The sequence below is a fragment of the Centruroides vittatus genome, unplaced genomic scaffold (assembly GCF_030686945.1).
Source record: "Centruroides vittatus isolate TY-2023 unplaced genomic scaffold, ASM3068694v2 contig_965, whole genome shotgun sequence".
NCBI lineage: Eukaryota > Metazoa > Arthropoda > Arachnida > Scorpiones > Buthidae > Centruroides > Centruroides vittatus.
This window is the reverse complement of record NW_027122641.1, coordinates 81,611-103,271: the sequence shown is the minus strand read 5'-3', so window position 1 is coordinate 103,271 and position 21,661 is coordinate 81,611. Positions and strand designations below refer to the sequence as shown.

General features: G+C 29.4%; 1 protein-coding gene across 2 annotated transcripts in view; it reads left to right on the top strand.

Annotated features, from left to right (window-relative positions):
- The first annotated feature begins 623 nt into the window (after positions 1-623).
- The window catches only part of LOC136985416 (ubiquitin carboxyl-terminal hydrolase 15-like), a 95,303-nt gene continuing 74,265 nt past the window's right edge, over positions 624-21,661 (top strand). For both annotated transcript variants that reach the window (XM_067282692.1, XM_067282691.1), the window contains exons 1-2: positions 624-769; positions 21,418-21,545. In XM_067282692.1, coding sequence (XP_067138793.1) covers positions 675-769; positions 21,418-21,545 — 223 coding nt within the window. In that variant the 5' untranslated portion in view covers positions 624-674. The remainder of the gene's footprint in view (positions 770-21,417; positions 21,546-21,661) is intronic.

The following is a 21,661-nucleotide window of genomic DNA, read 5'->3' as shown; positions in this document are numbered from 1 at the left end:
CAAAATAAGTAATTTATTTCATGTAGCAACTTATACTTATTTCATAATAAGTATTAAAAATAAGTAAAGTTATAGTGCATTCAAATATTAAGTTTGTGAAAACTATTGTACTGTTTTTAATAAAACAATTAAAAATTTAATTATATTCTACAATAATTTAAAAGAGTGCATTAAAACTCCGTTGAAGGCATTTCTTAAACACTGATTGGTAGATAGCATTTATTTAATCGTTCGAAAAAGCGATAGAAATAGAACTTGGCTCTTAATCCGAATGACATTGAAGATTTGTTGGCACTGCAAAACTCAGGTTACTAAAGTATGACGTAACAATTATATACACAATTAAAACGTTACGCATTTATGTGTATACGATAAATACATAATAGAATAAATTCACATGTAATAAAAAAAATTGATAATTTCGAATATAATTATAAAAATTTTTCTAAAAACGAAAAAAAATAATTTTTTCATATAAACAATTATTATTAATGTTACGTATTTTAAAATTTTCTTATAAAATAAAATATATTAAGAAATCGTTCCTAATTTCATTCACTTAATTTACGTATAAGGAAATCTCACATCTGACGTCACTTTCAACGTAATTCGTAACGTTACGTGTTACACACATAAATAAATAAAAAAAAGAAAAAGAATTGTAGAAGACAAACATGGCGGAAGGCGTCAGGAATCCTCCCGATTTGGAAACTCAAAAAAATGAAATATGTACGCTTATAAAAAAGCCATTGAGAAAAGCAGATACGTGGTATGTTATAAATGGTTAATTATTCATAATAAATAGTTAAAAACATCTAAATTTCAATAAATTAAAACATGTTAATTGATACATGCTAAGCCTAGATTTTAAGCCTAAGCCGGTTATTAATAAGAAGTAAAGTACAGTAGATGCTAAGATGTATATATATATAATGACTGCTAGTAATAAATGAAATTTAAAATACATCTGTACATTATTATTAAAATAACGAATTTATTAAAAGATATTATTTAAAATATAAAATCAAAATAATAATTCTTTAATATCTCGAATATGGTGACGTCATTTGGAAGCATGATTTTCAATCGATTGAAGTAAATAAACTACTTTAAATGATTGTTGCTGTTTTTAAGTTTAATATTTTATCCTTTAATTGTATTTTGAAGGAAATATCCTCTAATGAGAGAATTATTGTGATTTGTTATTTCAGATTTTGTTGAAATGATGAATGAACTATTTTTTTCTGTACTAAATACATAAAATTATCATTATAAATTTCTCTCGATTAATTCCTAAATTTATTTCAATGTATATTATGTACATATCTTGAAGACAGTTGAATATTCAGGATTTTTCATCATTTCTCACATTTCAATTGTACAATTGCAATGGTTTTTCATATGTTTTCAGTTAATTAAAGATTGGTGTAATATTAGGCTAAACTGTAGCTGTTATTTAATTATGAAATGTTTATCTACTGTTATAATATACTGAAATGTTGTAATAAATGTTATTAGATCAGCATTATTTGTTAGATTTTCAAATGATTTTGTTACACTTAAATTTAGCTATGTAACAAAGATAGGAATTTAATAAATTTTTTTTTAAATTTTAAAATCAATATCAAACATTTTAAATATGCTGAGATTGATAGAAGTTAAGTGTTAATTTGAATAAAAATAAAATTTTATTTATTTCTTAAATGTTTTAATTACAAGAAGTGAGTTATAAATAGAAGAGATGAACAAAATACTTTCTTCTTTTCTAATAAACAATTTTTTTTTAAATAGCTTATTTGATGATTTTAGTACTTGATTCGTATAATTTTTACTTTTTAATTGTAGGTATTGATGAATGAATTTTAAAAATTTTGAAGCAGTGGAATTTATGGAGCATTGCTATTTATATTTTAGATAATTGTCTCTATATTACTAAAAGCTTTTATCAGAGATTCATTTGAATTTCATTAAACAGATAACAATGGAATGACATTTTCAATCTCTTATAATGTATATCAAGCCTTCTTAGACTTGCTTTATCCATGTTGATGTTGTTTTTTAATTTGTTACATTTTCTCTATATTTCTAAAGTAGTAATAAAAAATTTTAACCTGCCATTGCTTGAGGGTGAGCTCTGTGATCACCTTTCGTTTTAAAATGCTTGTAAGTCAGGTTTCTTGGAAGTTTTGTGGCCAAACTTTGTCTGTCTTTCTACTCAAGTATCTCCTTTGAGATGATAACGGAATTGGAAGTAATAGTTATCGCTAATACTTTCAGTGCCACCTTTATTTCAGTTGTGTTGGACAAGTTAGCACAAGTCTCACCCATGAGTAATCTTGTGTTTTTTTTTTTTGTTTTTGCATTTGTAGTAGTATGATTCTAATTGCAAAGAGATATTGTATATATGTACTATCATAAAATGTGATGAAATGTTTCTGAAATGGCTTGATGATGAGTCTGAGAAAGAAAATGTAGGCACCTTCCTTGCAGACAATGAGAGTGAGGATCTCTGTATGAAAATTCTGGAAGTGTTGAGAAAGAAACCAGATCCTCCACAGGCAACATCAGTATCAAGAGAAGTGTGCATATTGCCCAAAAAAGAAGAATGGGAAAACATCCAAGAGTGCACTGATCTGCAGATACCATATAATAACAATCTGCAAACAATGCAATTTTAAAAATCTAGACTTGTTTAGTCTAGATTTTTAAAATTGCATTGTAAAATTCAGAACTTTAATTGTTAAACTTCAATAGAAATTATAATTAAAGTTCTGAATTTTACAATGCAATTTTAAAAATCTAGACTAAACATTAGTCTAGATTTTTAAAATTGCATTGTAAAATTCAGAACTTTAATTATAATTTCTATTGAAGTTTAACAATAATTTCAGATATCGTATTTTTGTTTTTTATCGATCTGATCAAACGGATTAGATATCAATTTTTTGTTTCTATATCAAAATTACTTTTAATGTATTTTAACTGGAGTATAGTAAAATAAACATCTAAAATGTGTATTATTCATAACAAAACTTACTGACTCAAATCTTTAGCGAACAAATAATGATTTTTGTTTGCTAAAATTTCTCATGACAAATCACTAAGAATACAAAAATATGTAGGGTGAGTGCGGCATTCACCCTCAAGTAACAGCATTATAAATTCAACCGCGAGGGTTGCCAGGTTACTTTTAATTATCCGTCTTCTATATTTGTTTAAAAATGATACTTTTCATCTTTTCTCTTATTATTTTTTTTTTTTAGAATTAAATGTTCAGAAGATAACTAGTAGTTGTATTTTGGAAAGACTAAAATGAAACATCAGAAATGTTTTAAAAAGTTAGTATATAGATGAGACAATATTGAAATTATTTTCAGGCAAAGGAGGTTCTACTTTTTTTGGACACTTGTAATATGATCAGTTTAAAATAAAAATCGTTAAAGTATATGTGATTTTTTGTGTTATTTCAATATTTTTAAGAACAGTTTACAAAACCAGAAAATTATCTAATACACTCAAACCTGTTTTTGTGCAGTATATGAATTTCAATCAAATTGGTATACCGCACAAAAAAAATTGCACAAAACAAATCGCACAAAAAAAAAGACCACACAAAAACACGTTTGAGTGTAATGCTGAAGTAAATAATATTAATTTTATATGTATTAATTGTTTTTTGATAGACCAAACTTCTAGTCCAGGGGTGGCCAAGTTTTTGCCTCCGGGCCAGATTGGAAAGAAAAATTCTTTCATGGGCCAGAAAAAATATTAAAATTAAATCGTGTTAAATAACAGAAGTTCCTGACGCATGTGCAATGTCATTTTAAAATGTGAAGAAACGTACGAGCAAAAAAAAAGAAGAAAAAAAAGGTGGACTGGCAGGCGATGCTGTGCGTCATATGTCAGCATAAACAGTGACATGGCGGAATGGTGGATGAGTTTCAGTGAGTGTGGGTTGTTCAGTGAGTCGTCTTTCGTTCTTCAAATAGTGTAAATTTATAACAGACGAATGTAAAAGTTGTAAATCTCTACAATGGAATTTTTTTAAAACATGAAGTATCGTGAATCTATTCCACCAATTATTGGAAGTTAAGTAGCTAATTTTGAAAAATTAATCATGGGCCGTATATTGGCCACCCCTGTTCTAGTCAGTTGTCAAATGATTTGTTGATCTATCCATGCTTTTGCATTTGATATTATATTCCATTTTTTAAGTTCTGGCCTATTTAATGCTATTAACATGCATGTATTAACATTTTCAACAAGTAACTAATTTTGCAATTCTGTGAGAAATTCATTTTATGAAAAATCCTTTCATATTCAGTTGTGCTTAATGGCAATGTACCAACATCTGTTTTTAGCTGTTGTAGCACTTCATCAAAAACTTTGGTGAAGATGAATGATGAGAAGAATCTCCACAAATTTATCCCTGTTGTTTACAGTGATATTGTGTTACAATTATGGAATTTATTTATTTTATTGTGAGTAATATTCCAGCCTAATGTCAAGAATTTGTTCTTTGACATCAAATAAATTGTGCTAAGATCATTTAAAAGTTGTCGTTTTCAGATAACTTATCACTTCCTACTTGATTTTAATCTTGAGGCTTGAAATTTTTGTTTATTGTAGAATTTTTAGAGAAAAAGAACAACACTTGATCAAGAAATGTTTTATCATTGGTTATCTCTTCCTTTTGTATTTACAATACTTTTCAGATTTTGGATTTCAAACCTTTTCAAAATAATCCCTTTTCAGTTTAATCATTCCATTCATTCCCAATCTGACATTTGTTCTGTATTTACTTTGTGTAATTTACTGATATTATCAGGAAAGATTTTAAAAATTAAAATCATTATTTGTTTGCTAAAGATTTGATAAGTATCTTTCAGAATATCTTAGGGTTGAAATTACAGTATGGTTAAGGGGATGTTTTTTTTTTTGTTCTGTCCAACAGCCCCTCTGCCTACTTTTAGAAATCATCATCTAATATCCCTTGTGCTGAGGTTCAATAAGTTTGTCATATTTTTATTCACAGTTAAACATAACAAGATCAAAATATTAAATTCATTCTTATATTATCATTATTTCATTATTTTTTTATATTTTGTTTTTTGTAGTTCAAAATATCCCAAACAGAACTTTTTAAATCACATTTCATGTTTGAAGTTTAGGAGTATCTTCCCATTCACATAAAAAACTTTTTATACTACAGTAGAGACTCGTAAATCGGAACCCTGGTAATCGGAATCGCTGGTAATCGGAACGATTTTCAGTTGGACTGTGTCGTGCTGAATCGAATGTTTTTGATACTAAATTTACTTCTAAAGTATAATTTTCATGTTTTTATATTCTTCAATATATTTATTTTGTTTGTACAAAATGCAGAAATAATTTTTAACGATACGATAGCCTCGATTATTATTATAAAAATTTTCATTAGGCTTAAAATCGACGAAAATTCAACATGAAGCGACACGCAACGGACAAAAATTTGAACATCGGACAGGTTAATATATTTTTTCGTACATAAACCGTAATCGGAACAAATCCCTAATCTGAACAACCCCAGTCCCCAATTGATTCCGATTTTCGGTTCACTACTGTATTTGTATGATGCTATATACTTTCTGAAACTTGTAAAGTATAAAATGCCTGATATCCTTTTTATCTGAAGACATTTCAACTTGATTTTATTCAAACACAATGTGAAGTAAAAGTTTTTAAAATAAGCTTCTAAACAAAGAATATAATCTCACATTAGCAATAATGTGTTAAATTTCACAACTGTTATAATTGAATCACACATCTATTAAGTAAGGATAGCCAGTTAAAAATATGCAAATACTGTGTTCAACTCAATATCATTTTTACTTATGAACCATGGCATTGGAGAAGTGTGTGGAAGCAACAAAGTCTAAGAAGAAGGTTGTAATATCAATGATTGAGTTGAAAAAGAAACTAATCTCAAAACATGAAAGTGGTATGTGTGTGGTGGATCTGGTAGCCATGTATAAGATGCTGAAGTCCTCAATAAATAAATGCAATTTTTTTATTTTATTATACAGTACAGGTACTCCTCACTTTACGACCTATCTGCTTAACGACTGCTCGCACTTACAACCAATCGAGTTTCGACCTGCAATTCGGGGAATCCCCGTTCTCAGCTTGAGTTCGCTCAGTGGCGAATGGTGACATGCGCACTAAGCATACTATAATAGGCTTGCACGTACTATAATTGTCTTATAGTATTATAATAGGCTAATAGCGTACTATAATAATCTTTTTATGAATAAATTTGAAGTTTGTTGCATAATTTGCATAATTTTACAACGATCCTATATTCCCGGCGCAAGCTCCTCGCTTATCGACCAATTCACTTAACAATGTAGTCGTCGGAATGGAACTCAGTCGTAAAGTGAGGAGTACCTGTATTTACATATCTATTGTCTTCATGTTTTAATTTATTATTAGGGTATTTAATTGTTATTTTGCCTTAAATTATATGTATTTGCTGTTTTAAGTTCATTTAAATGGTATTATTTAGGTTCTGGGAATGCATTAATTCACTTTCTATTATTTCTAATGGGAAAAATTGATTTGGACTAATACTGTTTATCGGCATTATTATTTTTTACTTGAAATAATAATATAAGTGCTTTTGACAAATTACAGATTGTCATCTTCATTTGTTGAAAGTACTTGTAATAATATTTCAAATAAAAAATAATAGACAGTATTAGTATTAGTAAGTTTTTGGCATCACAAGAAGCAATTTCAAGTTTTTGATTTGGACTTTGAGCAATTTAGAGTTGGGCAGCCTCCTGGAATGAAGTATGAAGTATTGGGCATCATTGTACTGTAATTCATAAAAGAAAGTTTAAAACAATAACATATTACAAAATGATTTACCTTTTTATCATTTTGTCTCTTGCAAGACAAAATGATAAAAGACAAACTTGATCATATAACAAAAACCTGAGGTTTGAATGTAACTACAGTCGAATCTTGGTTTTTGAACTTAATTCATTCCTAAAAGTTGTTTAAAAACTGATTTGTTCTCAAACTGAAACATTTTCTCATAAGAGACTATATAAAATAAATCTGTTCCTGACCCTTAAAACAAAGCTTTTTTTTTTTTTTAACTTTTTAGCTTCATTTCAAAGTACAATATAATTATATATATAATATAATATTATCTATATCCATTTTATATATATATTAAAAACAAAATGTTCTGTCACTACCAACCAAAACTGGAACTAACTTAACACTTTACAAAAAAATGCTATAGAGACTCCACTCTGCCTGGATGAAATACGAAGGCTATTTTTTAAATAAGGTCTGTTTTTTAATAAGAAGAAAAATACTGTAAATATCGTTAAAATATATTTTTTTCCATATTCTACATACTTTTATCTACTTTTCTACATAATTTCCATTTTGTTTAAACATTTGTCATACCGCTCAACAATTTTTTGAACTCCAACTTCAAAGAAATCTGCCGCCTGTCAAGAAGCCCAATCCACCTACTTCTTCGTCGTTGAAATGTTGACCACCAAGGAACTCCTTTAAGTATCGAAACAAGTGAAAATCACTGGGTGCAAGGTCTGGACTGTGTGGATGATCGTATAGAGTCAAAACGATAAAGCACTGTTTAATCTTTTTGTTTTGTGATCATCAGAAAGCAGTCTTGGAACGCACTGAGAAAACAATTTTTGATAATTCAGTTTCTCCGAAACAATGGTATACAAAACTGATCTTGAAATCTGTGGAAATTCAATTGATAACGTTGAAATCATGAATTGTCGGTCCTCTCGAATTTTGTTATCCACATCACGAATCAAATCTTCGGAAATCAGAGAAGGTCGGTCAGGGCGTGGTTCATCATGCACATTAACTCGCCCATCTTTGAACATTCTTACCCATTTTTGAACTTTACTGTCACTCATAGCATTATCACGTAAACTTCACAAATCTGACGGTGAATTTCCACTGCTGCCAAGTTTCTTGAATTCAAGAATCGAATAACAGATTGTATCTCACAGTCGGCGGGAGACTCAATTTTCTTAAACATTTTAAACTTCTACAGCTCAGCATACAGACAGACGATATAGCTGCAAATGGCGTCAAAACGCGCGCCAAGCTTGCTCGGAGCAGAATCGTATGCATACTGCCGTGATTGCGCATTATTTTCACTTTCATTCACAAACGGACCTTATTTAAAAAATAGCCCTCGTATAACCAAATCAATAAAGATCAATAAAGTGTGGATAAAGTGTGTACTTTATCCACACTTTTCAAAATATTGTTTCAGTTGATTTGATTTTAATTTCAATTAATTAATTAATTAATTTTGATTTTGATTTCAGTTTTGGTGTAAAAACCAGAGTTTTAATTATTATTTTATTACTTTTAGTTTTAATTAACTGGCTACCTAGTATTTAATATATAACAAAAATTTATTAATATAATATTGTATTAATAAATTATTGTTATTTAATTAGAGTTAAGCACCTTTAAACACGGATTTGTGGATGTCATCTATATCAGTGTTGTTCAACCTTGGGTCTACGGATTGGTGCTGGTCTGCGAAAAGTTTCGTAATAACAAAATAATAAGATTTTAAACTTGTAATTAATATAAACAGTTTTTATTTGTTTTTATTATTGCAATTGTTTAAATAACATTACGACAGTCATGTGTTTAAGTCTAAGCAGTTTAAGCCTAAGAAAATATATCTTGAGCCTTCTATCAGTCAGCAAAATATTATTCCTATATTTGTTGGTTCGTAGGTCTGAAAAGGTTGAAGAACACTGATTTATATTATCCAAATTTCAATTAATGCAGTTTTTATTAATTGATTTAAACTTAACTGTGATGCTTACTGAAAAACAGTTGTAGTATGTTCCAAAGCCGATTCTATATTAAGAAGTAATATCATAATTATATGCACATTGAAATCTAAATTTGAATAACAATGTCATTGATAGTTCATATTATGTCTAATGACACAAGGTGATCTTGGTGCCACTAACTTCTGAATCAGTACTTCCTTCATTGATTGGTTGGGCCATTGACTTTCTTTAATGCAAGAAATGTATGGAGTTGACTGTCTATCTTGGTTGCCAAACAAGCTACTCGGCAAGAGCCGAGTAGCTTGTTTGGCAACCAAGGTATTGTATGGCAACTGGGCAAATATGGCATTCAAAATTTTGTTCATAAACTGAATCATTTGAAACCTGAGGTTTGACTACAATAATAATTATTTTTATTTTAATGTAAAAATTCTTCTTATATATGATTAAATTCACTAAGGTTTAAAAAGAGGGAAACTGAAACAAATTAAACGTGATAGATTTTTTTCATAAAAATTATTCTATAGATACTAATTAAAATTTCAGAGCTGTATTCAAGGATACCAATCTACAGACTAATTCAAACATAGTTTTTAATATGAAAGCAATTTTTATGGAATATTTTTACTTTCTCAATATATATAAAATAGATTTTGGGAATTTGTATTTTTGTCCTCTTGATCAGTATTGATGAAAAAGATACAGGTTTTTAACAATAAATCCTCTGTAAAAGCAAAACACATTATAAAAAAATTATGAATATTTTATTTTTAAAATCCGTTAATCTAAAACATTTTCTTGGAAAGAATTCAAATTGTATTAACTTCTGTACATAGTCCTACATTGATATTTCTTTCCTTTTTAAATTTTACAGTATTTTATCTGAAATTTCAGAATGATACTTAGGTTATTTATTTCTTTTATTTTTTATTTTTTGAAGTTTTATAAAATTTAAATTATTCCTAAAGAATTCTTTAAAATATTCCATTTTGTTCTTCATACCCAGCCAGTTCAAACTATTACTAAACTATTGATGTCTGTGCTTCCCTTTGTGGAGTGATTATCTTATTTTATTATTTATCCACATTGGATCTATTATTACTCCATTATTTGCATAACTTAATTTCTAATTATTCTCATTAATTTATAAATTAAATATAATCTTTAAAGGAATTACATTTTTCATACTTACATTGGTTTAAAAAGGTTGTTCTATAAGTGGAAAATTATAGTATTTATATACAGTATATTAAATTTCTAAGGCTGTGTTTATGCAGATGTGAAAAGAGAGAAAACAAGTTAAAGAGAATTTTTGGGATCAGAATTCACACTTGTGATGCAGTTTATGCAGACGAGGGAGATGGCATCTCGTGCATTACATGTGAGAAATGCACTTGTTGTCCTCATCATCAAAAGTTCAATCTATTGAACTTTCGTATTTTTCCTTTTATCCTGAGTTGGTGCATTTCCAGTAGTTTGGCAGCCTTGCTTCCATATAACAACAATAATAAAATGGCAATGATGGACACGTTGTAAAATTTATTGAATTTTTCTTTCTTGCTTTTGCATGAACACAATTAGAGAGAAAAAAAGGAGAATACTCCTGTAGGTGCATGACCTTGATTTGCTTCGTTTTTCCCTCTCCTCTCTTGCATTTCTTGCATCTGCATAAATGCAGCCTAATATGTTCTGCTCAATTTTCTAGTTTCCTACCTATTTCTCTAATATAAACATTGCTATTTCTGCATTTGATTTTATAAATTAATCTTAATTTATAAAATTTCATGTACATTCATAATTTGTAATTATGTATATACACAAACATACACAAGCATCCCAAAGCCCAGGAATATTAATAATAAACCAAACAACAGCTTTAATTAATTGGGCTATTTTATGCTACAATTAATAATTAGGAATTAAGTAATTTGGTAATAGAGGTTGGTACTAGCATAAAATAGCCTGATTTAATTAAGGCTGTCATTTGGTTTATAATTTGTAATTACAATTTAAAATTTGTAAAAATTTCACTTTATTGCATAATTTGCATTCACTTTCAAATTGCCTTTTAAATACAGATAACTTGCAGATTATCTTGATACTTAAATGAATATATTATTGAAAACTTACTTTAAAATTTTTTAAGAATGATGCTATTGTAGAATAATTATTACTTACAAGGTAAATTTTACTTTATAAATTTGAATGCTTGCATAAATATTATTATTAACAACATGCTTATTATTATTACATAGAGTAGTGTTTAAAGATAGATGAACAATTGCAGAAATAATAAAATTATTTTTATGAAGATATTAACAAACAATTACAATTTAATTTTAACATTAAGTGAACATTTATGATTTATTATACTTTTAAAATGCTGTTTTAGATGTTCTGAAAATCAATTGCTTCACATTAAGCTAAAAATTCTAGATAAATAAAAATTTTCAACTAAATTTTTCAATAATGGATCAGATGTTGGATCTTGAATACAGTGGGTGATCAGTTAATGACATCGGACATCGGACTACGAACAAATTGGATAACCAACACTTTTGTGAAAGATTTTTATGTACGGACAACGAACATATATTCTGATAATGAACACCTCACAGAACAAACACAAGAAGTGACATAAAATGGTGAATACTAATTGGTCTTCCCTTGTCTTCAGGCAACAATTCGAAACTTTTCGGAGCATGGGAGACGTTGAGGCACATCGACACTCAACCTGGTATATACTGATCGGATAGTATTCCTCCAAACTTTGAAACTCTCCCTTGTAATTCCAGCCTTTTATTTTTCTGATAGAAACAATTCTTCTATAGTATTCACGTGACTGTTGGGCAGGCACTCGTTAAGTTTTGCATCAGTTTTTATTTTCAAAAAGTGAGGGTATAATACCAAAGGTAGAGAGTGGGCAGAAGATGTCTGGTGTTGCTGGGCAGTATGGCTTGAACAGGTTTACAGTAGGCCGCAGTTCAATCTTATCTAAGAAAGATACAGTATAATCAAGAAGATTCAAGCAGCTAAAGGAGTAACAAAAATCTCATTTGAGAAATAAAGAACATCAAAGAGCTCGTAATGGAATCTGAAACTGATTTGACAACAGAAGAATGCCGAGAACACCAAGAAACTCGGCGGGATATGTTTTCTTCTGAAAAAGAGGATTAATGCCGACATCTGTTACTAAAGATCTTTTGAAGAAGTGGAGGATGTCAGAACAACGGTTTTAGAATGGTATCCAAACCAGATTGAGGTTAGGGATTTCTTCAACGACAATGCTATTAATTACTTCTGAAAAATCCTGAAGAAGCGAGAAAAGCAATAGACATTGGAAAGATTCTTTAACATCCACAAACAGAAAAAACATGACTGATAAAAATGCAAGACTGTGTATACATGTATTCTTATTATTACATATAAATAAATGTAGTAAGAAAGTATATAATTTTTTATTTTTGGGGGTCTCCAGAACGGATTAATCAAATTCCCATAAAAATCCAAGGTAAATTGATAATTGGTTAACGAACAATTCGGATAGAGAACACAGTCTTGGAATGGATTATGTTCATTAACCGATCACCCATCAAATATTAAAGAAAATAGTACAGTAAACCCTGCTAACTTAGACTTCAAAAAAATTTGTCTGAATTAAGTGAAACAGTAATTTAAAAATTTCTTGACAACAGAAAAATTATAATTAACAAGTACTTTTCATATCTGGAAGTCTTTGCAATACTGTGCATTATATTACTGTAGTTGGTAAGTTACTAAAGACTGCACATTGTTGTATATTGTGCTGTCATTAATTTGTTTGAATTCATTTCCTATAATAATAAATTCAGCAGTATAATCTCACCTCAATTAAACTTCTGTACAGAGCTGATCATAAGAAATTACTGTATTGTATCCATATTCTCATTTTCCATATTGTGAGAGAAAATATCACACTAACCTACACTTTCATAAACTCAGACAACTTTCACCCTTATTAATTTCCAGGGCTTAAAGTGACTCTCTTTTTTAGCTTTTTTTCATAGCTCCTCTCTTTTTTAGCTTTCTCTGAGAAAAACTCACTTTTTTAGCTTTTTTCACTTCCCATGTGAATTTTTTTTTTCGTAAATGTGCTCAGGAGCGAAATAGTGACCGGCACATCCCCGTATGCCTTATGGACCGTGCGCGACATGATAAGGCACTGTCGTATACACATGTAGTGTACTACATTTATATAGACTAACAAAACGAGGAGCTTCCCAAAGCTTGATACTCTGCACATGCTGTAGGAATTTGCACGTGGGTTCTCCTTGCTTGTATCCTTGTGAAATACCGATCTCCGCGGCGCTTCGATATAATCACGCTGCATTAAGACATAAGTACACTTCTAGTTTGGCGTTAAGAGTGATTTTTATACAGCATTATTTTTAGCATTTGTATTTATTTAAGTGCAGTGGACAAAAGAAAGAAATAGATTTTATTTAATACTAACAGTAGAAACTCATGTTTTAGCAACGGAAAATCGTATAGAACCCAATACTTTCTGAAGTAAGTTGCTAAGCAAACTTCTTCCCAACTGCCTGCTATTCTTTAGCTTAAATGATGACATTTACTCGTTTTTGACTACCGTAGAAAAACCGAAAAAATAATTGTTGTTCGATAATAAATTTGATTTCTACTGTTATTATTAAAGAAAACGTTGTAGGACACTCGTTTCAAAGCTTGTATCTTTCTAGCACTCTGTAAAATTAAAGATCGAGTGAATCTCGTGCCAGGAAATACAAGATTTTAAACTAATATCTTAAATATTAATAACTTCTGTAGAGACAATCTTTAGACAAAGACAAAAGTTTGGTTTTAAGTGGGTGCTTATATATTTGGCATGCACCATGGTTTTCTGCATTCTAATTGTGTCCTTCATTTTCCATTTCGACAAACTATAAAACTCTTCATGCACGTGCGCATTCGAACAGCTGCAATCAATCTGGCACCAAATTAAAAAATTAATTTGTAAATATTTAGCGTCGAAAAACCGCTATTTTCACTTTAATCTAGCTTTTCGATATGCTTCTAGTCGAACTCAGTCAAAAAATTAATTTAATTATAATTTATTGAAGATTTTAATATTTTAATATTAGAAAGTAATTAGCATAAATTACATGGTGTCGTGTCTCATCTTCGCTCCCGTTCAAGTTTATTGTCCTATACATGCGCCGATGTTTGTTTTTACTTCTGCTGGGGTTTTATTTCAACTTCGACCATTTGGTTACGCAAAGTGGGGAGACGGGCATCATGTGATCGCGTACCTGACTTTTTACAAGTTTCCTTACCTCGAAAGAAACATATTTTTTCTTGATTTTAATTATTATTAATTAACTTTTTTGATGGATTCTTATATCTTTGTATTCTCTAAAGTTGCAGATATAGATGTGTACAACTTTATTTAAAAAATTGTTTTTCTTATATTTTAAAATTCAAAAATAAATTAAATATCGGAAATGCTAAACCATAAGTACAGTGTGTTTTACGTTATCATTGCGAACAGATATAGCCAATTATTTTATAAACGTATTTATTATTTCAATTTTTATAAATTATTTAATTTGATGCAACGTAATCAATTAATTACTGTGGCGCATTAACATGGGCGTAGCCAGGAAAGGGCATGGGTGGGTACACCCCCCCAGTTAACCTGGTGCCCCTCCCCAGAAAATTACAGCCCGGCCCCCACGCAGTTAACTTGGTGCCCCTCCCCAGAAAATTACAGCTTCTACTAGGCCCCCATAACAACACGTTAATTAATATGGAGGCTAGACTCGATTCAATTACTTTTTCATTTCAGACATTAATTACAGTGTTATTTTAATGTAATTTTATACATAATGTATGTTTATTATAATTAATAAATCTATATAGGAATAATATCTGTGTCTAATAAAACAAAGTGATTATAAAAATGAAAAGCGTGCGTTCCATCTCGATCTTTTGTAAGCGAAATTTTATGATTTTAATTTTTTAAAAATGAGATTTTTATTTATAATTTCTGTAATTTGATCTATAAGAGCAAAAAACGAAACTTATCAAATATCAACTCTCTGTAAATAATTTCATCATTTTACTTATTAATGTCAGATTTGTTAAATTTCATGGGATTGTATTATTTTTCAACTTGAGGGTAGTAGAAAGCTTTGTATATTTTCTCCTGTGAAAGTAATAGACTCTGCTGGTTCCCCACTGTGAAGGACAACAAACTGCTAAATGTTTAATTACATTGTTTTCATAAACTCTCTTCTCTGTCAGTTGTGGGTCGAATGACTAACAAATTGTTTTATTGTATTCAGGGGAATAGATTTGGAGACTAGTATTACCAGTAATGAATGCTGTAATTTTATTTTTAATCATTTAAAAAATATTGATAAAATTACCAAATAAATGATTGGGTCACAATTACTAGTGGTATTGCTATATAACAGACATGGGCAAATGAGACTCCGAGAGCCGCATGCGGCTCTTTTTGAATTTTATGTGGCTCTTGCTGAAAGTGTTAATTTCTGCTTTTTATTATTATTTTTACAGTTTTATTTCCACAATTTTGTGAAAATATGTTTATTAAAAAAATTCAATACTTGTTCTATATTATATAATAAAATCCAGGTAAAGAACTGCAGTACAGAATAGAAAAGTACAGAACCGCGGCTCCCATGCATTTTGCAAAACCTACATTTCGGCTCCCACTTTTGCTTGCCCACCCCTGCTATATAATGAACATGCAATCCCCTGATTCTGCCAGAAGTTGTTTTTTTTCTTCTTTAATTACATTTTTTTTATGAAGAAATCAAAAAATGTACCTTGAAATAAATGGCATTTGAAATTTGGCATGTTATATGGAAACACATTCTGGTAGTTATGTTACTATTCCATTTGCTCTGCTGTGTAACGGTGGGAATTCTGTACGGGGCACATGAAAACTTAATGCGGGCCTGTTCTAGCTTAATGCAGTCTTACTGGTCAATTTTCTGGAGTATAAACTTAGCCTAACTATTTTTATATTTAATCTTATCAGTCCACTTAATAATCAATCTAATATCATATGCAACGTTATTGATACAAAATATGTGTGTGTTTGTGTGTTTTTTTAATAACGCCTGTTTTCGTTCATTTTAACACTATTAGCTTTTTTAGCTTTTTTTCAGTCTGAACTCTCTTTTCTCACTTTTTTTTATTGCCATGACTGCTTTAAGCCCTGAATTTGAGTTAGCGGGTATTTACCGTATTAATTATTATAGCATTCAAATTTTGTTAATATAAGATACTTTGTAATAAAACAAAGTACCTTATATTAACAGTGATTAAAATAAAATGATTGAAATGATTGATGTTAAATGAAATAAGTAGTGCTTTTTCTCAACAAAAATATGACGACAAACAAAATTGATGTTGAAATATGAAATTTGTGTTAAAATATCAGTTCTGCAAAACAAGGTGACAAAAAATCAATGGTAAAAACATGATTAGATGATTTGTGAGAAAAATATAAATAAAATATTGTGTAACTTGCTTATAAAGTATATAAAAGATTTTTATTATTTAATATAATCTTTTCTTATTTATTACTTAATTAAGTATTAAATTAATTATTTCAAATAACTGACTGAAATATTAAAAATAATTTTTTATGTCTATAAATGACAAAAAACAAACAAAATTTATTGAAACATTATTGTAAAAGTTATGTATCTATACAGATTAGTTATTACATATATAACAGTTATACTGAGAAACTCTTCTAAAAAAATATCAATACCAACATTTAAAAACAATGAGTATAGATTTTACAATGATGGTTCAGGATATAATAAATTTGGATTTTTTTTTTCAATAATAAAAAAGTAAGATTTTTAGTATGATGAAATGTTTTTACTTTTTAAACAGAGGAAAAAACTTAAATATGTGAAGAACAATTAAGAATATCTTTCAAACTAACAAATGAAACTGTTTAAAAGTTAAGCACCTATATAATTATATATCTTAACAAATTATATACAGGGTGCATAGGAAAGTCCCTTTAACTGGAAAATTCTTGCGAACGGAGAGAGCTACAGCTATGCAAGTGAGGTAACGGTATAGTAAAGTGACTATGCCCGACCTAATGCAAACGACAGCAGCACCCCTAGTGGCGAAATTTGGAAGATAGGCAGTGCAAATCAAAAACGAAAACAGATAGAGCAAACTTCCCAATTAGAAAGTTTTAGAGCATCAATTAAATCAATTAGTACAAAACGACATGTGATTCACACGGATAAGATAAATTGTCGCCTGTATACCCAAAAGTGTCCGAAAGTGATGCACGCCATTTTGTGTGACGTTTGAAAGGAATAGTCATAGATGTGAAGAAATACGCACAATTTATTGCATAAAATACGTACTTATGTCAATACAGTTTGATAACATCACACAAAAACCAATGGAAAGGCAAACTGTCACACAGTGATAACAAATTTTTAACATACTCAACATTAACTTGTTATCACTGTGTGACAGTTTGCCTTTCCATTGTTTTTTGTGTGATGTTATCAAACTGTATTGACATAAGTACGTATTTTATGCAATAAATTGTGCGTATTTCTTCACATCTATGACTATTCCTTTCAAACGTCACACAAAATGGCGTGCATCGCTTTCGGACACTTTTGGGTATACAGGCGACAATTTATCTTATCCGTGTGAATCACATGTCGTTTTGTACTAATTGATTTAATTGATGCTCTAAAACTTTCTAATTGGGAAGTTTGTTCTATCTGTTTTCGTTTTTGATTTGCACTGCCTATCTTCCAAATTTCGCCACTAGGGGTGCTGCTGTCGTTTGCATTAGGTCGGGCATAGTCACTTTACTATACCGTTACCTCACTTGCATAGCTGTAGCTCTCTCCGTTCGCAAGAATTTTCCGGTTAAAGGGATTTTCCTATGCACCCTGTATATACAAGACATTTAATCAAAGCCTTTTTCATTTCTGAAATGAAATTGTTAGCCCAAGAATAATTGCTTTGTATAATCTGTTAAGACAATGTCCAAGACAAGTGCTATGGATACATCATCATAATATGTGAACATGCACTTAGCATGTACGGTGCCTGGTCTGTTATTAGTAATCAAACTTTTCATACAGAATAGCAAAGTTCCACAATTTTGCATATGTATCATTGAAGTTCTGCATAACAATTTTGGAATTTGTCTTTTCTAATGTATAAAATCTTAACAGCAGAATCAGTACAATTTATGCTATTAAGTAACCAGTGGGAATGTTTGGCACATATCTTTTTAGCATATTCATTATTTTATCCAAAATATTAAAAAAGAACCTGGGTTGTTGTTTTCCTACTATTTTTTTTATTTTTTTGAAAGTTGCTTCAGGTACAGGCTGCACATAGCTTTTCCTTACTGTACTTTTGTCAGGAATTGAGTGCTTGTTACAGTTTTCTAGAAAAGTTTTTTTAAGGCAGGATCATTTATCTTGTTATGAACAATCTCTGACCATATTAAAGTTGTAGCCAGTTCACATGAAAACTCATTCTTCTTGCTTGCATTGTTTTTTTGCACAATTTAATGATGCCAAAAAAAAATACTTTTTCTTGTTTCTTTCCCTGTTGGAAATATATTTTGCATATTTAATCTGCTGCTTTACCTGTAAATAGAGATCCTTTTTATCCAAATTTACAGTAACATCACAATACTATTAAATCTCAAAATACTGTTGTCACTTGTAATTCCTTTTGTCTTCAAAATTATTTACTAACTATTTCAGTTTTGACTTTGGTATGTTTGGCAGTTTTTAAACTGGTAAGCTGCCACAATTCTGGCAGCTCACAATTCTTCCTCACCTTTTGTGTTGGAATTGTTTTTATTATTTTATATCAGAGAAAAGTATTTAAATATCAAAATACATATAAAAAAATAATTACTTAAAAATTTGATTTTAGATTTCTACGGAAAAATACATAAAATACCCAATTTAAGTACAATAAAAGAGAAGAGGTATCAAAAATTGCTCAATGGTAAAAAAGGGGAAAAATAATTTACCTCCAACTGTTTGTAAATTTAATAAAAAATCATCCTGTGATACTTTAAAAGTCCCCTGTGCAAATAATGAAAAGCTGAGCACCTCAACTTTCCAAGTTTACATATGATACCAATATTACAAATGTTTAATCTGTGGATGACCTAGGTATGGTTTTATGATAACAATTAAGCTTTATATAGATAATTAAACAGTCAAGTATTTGACAGGGAATGTTATGGAGACATTGTAAAACCATGTTGAAAATTGTTTTCATATCAATTTTTTTAAAACCAATTTCCAATCCATTGTTAATTCTCTCTTGATATGAGCATCTGCAAGATAGTTTATTTATTGATTAATAAGCTAAGTAATTTGCTTGTCACTAATTCAATAACAAGCTAGACTAGGATTGTCTGAATTCGATGACATAATTGTACAAGGGTAAGTCGAAGTTTATCCACACTTTGGCTGTAGAATTTATTGTAATCAACCTTCAGCAAGTCAAATATATCATTTCTCGTCATAATCGCCCTGCTTTTCAATACATTTTGTCCATCTGTCCAACAGTTTTCATATTCTTTCCATTTAAAAAAAATGTTTTCAGCTGATCTGCGAACCATGAATGCACCACTGTCTTAATGTCGTCATCCGATGCTAATCTTTGCCCCTGTAGCACTTCTTTTAGGGGATAAAACAGTTGATAGTCTAATGGGGTGAGATCAGGACTATAGGGAGAATACTCTGATACTCTGCTCTAATGCTTCAAAATGAAGTTTTTGGAGAGTGTCGACAGTGTGGGTAGCCATGTGGGTAGCCCACACATGGCTACCCACACTGTCGACACTCTCTAATTGAGGCAAAATTTTTCTTTACATCTATTTTTAGTTTATTGAAATGCAAACCTAAACTTATATTGTTTTTAACAGACTGATGATGTATTGCATAATCCATGTTTGACTCTTAAGTAGTTGTAATAATTTGTACATTCTAGTTTATTAAATTTAATATTTAGGTATTCAGTTTACATAATTCTGACAGAAAGCTTTTCTGAATTTTGAATAGCAAGTCCTAAAAACTGAAAAAATCAGGAATAAATTATAATGTTTAATGCTACTTTAAATAAATATAGTAAATATTACTTAGAGATATGAAAAAGATTGTTAATAATTATCATCAAATTTATCAGGTTATTTATATATAGGTTATTTATTTATATATTTATATATAATAATAATGAATTATTCTATTGATTTATTAAAATCAATAGAATAATTCATTATTATTATTGTGTTTTGCTGTATGTTTTCTACATGACTTATATACTGGTGCCTAGTCAAAGCTGGATCAAAGTCAGAGCATAACTATAGAAAAAAAAATGTTTTGTTTATATGCTGTTCATGTATGTATTTGTCACACAGGAAATTCTTAAGCATGTTTAGTATGACAGCCTTCTGTAGTATGATGTATGTGCTTTTGTAAAGTCCTAATGTTTCAAGACTTTTGTTAATATATATGGTATGACATCTGTGCAAGAAAGGATTACAGTAGAGCGTCGATAAGTGGAACCAATTGGGGACTGGGGTCCTTCCAGTTAATGATTTGTTCCAGTTTCCGACTTTGTACGAAAAAATACATTAACCTGTTCGATGTTCAAATTTTTCTCCGTTGCGTATCGCTTCCTGTTGAATTTTTCTCCGTTGCGTGTCGCTTCGTGTTGAATTTTCGTCGATTTTAAGCCTAACGAAAATTTTTATAATAATCATCGAGGCTATCGTATCGTTAAAAATTATTTCTGCATTTTGTACAAACAAAATAAATATATTAAAGAATATAAAAAACATGAAAATTATACTTTAGAAGTAAATTTAGTATCAAAAACATTCGATTCAGCACGACACAGTCCGACTGAAAATCGTTCCACTTTCCGGCCATTCCACTTAGCGACGCTCCACTTAGCGACGCTCTACTGTACTAGCACAATAAGTACCTTTATCCATTCTCCACAGATGCTTTATTTTGGAGGCAAGTTATTGATTATTATTATTTAAATTTATAGAATTGTTTATTACAAATATTAATACAAATAATTTTTTTATCACATGGAAATGTATATCAAATATTTGCTTTGTCCAAATTTGATGTAAAAATAACCTGTTAAATTGCTTTATTCTGCTATTAAACTATTTTCTTTAATTAATATTCTTGCAATGAAACTAATTTCAGTTTATCAGTTAATATTTTGTCAGTTACTCAAATGCAAAGGTTAATTCTTTCTTAAAAACAAATCATTTTCCAAAAATTATTTTCATTCTTTTATTTTTTATTTATTGTTGAATTGTGCTTATGCAAAACACTGAAACATTTAAAGTTTGATTATAATTTTATTTATTTAAAGTAAATTTTGAAATTAAGATACTTTATTTTAAAATAATTTGTTTACAATTATAATTAAATTTAGTTTAGTTACAAGTTGTATTCATTTTCAAACTAATTTCTATATTTAGGTATTTAGTTGATAACAAATGGTTCAAACAATGGAGAAAGTACGTAGGTTATGATAGCTGGGATACAAGTAATATAGGAGAAAATACAATTCATCCTGGACCAATAGATAATAGTTCCCTATTTAGAGGTTAGTATTAATATTAAAATATTAGTTTTTATGTTGTAAATAAATAAAAATTAATAACTTTGTACTTTATAAATGAAATTTATTTATCCTGATATTTTTTAAAGATAGCTCTGTAT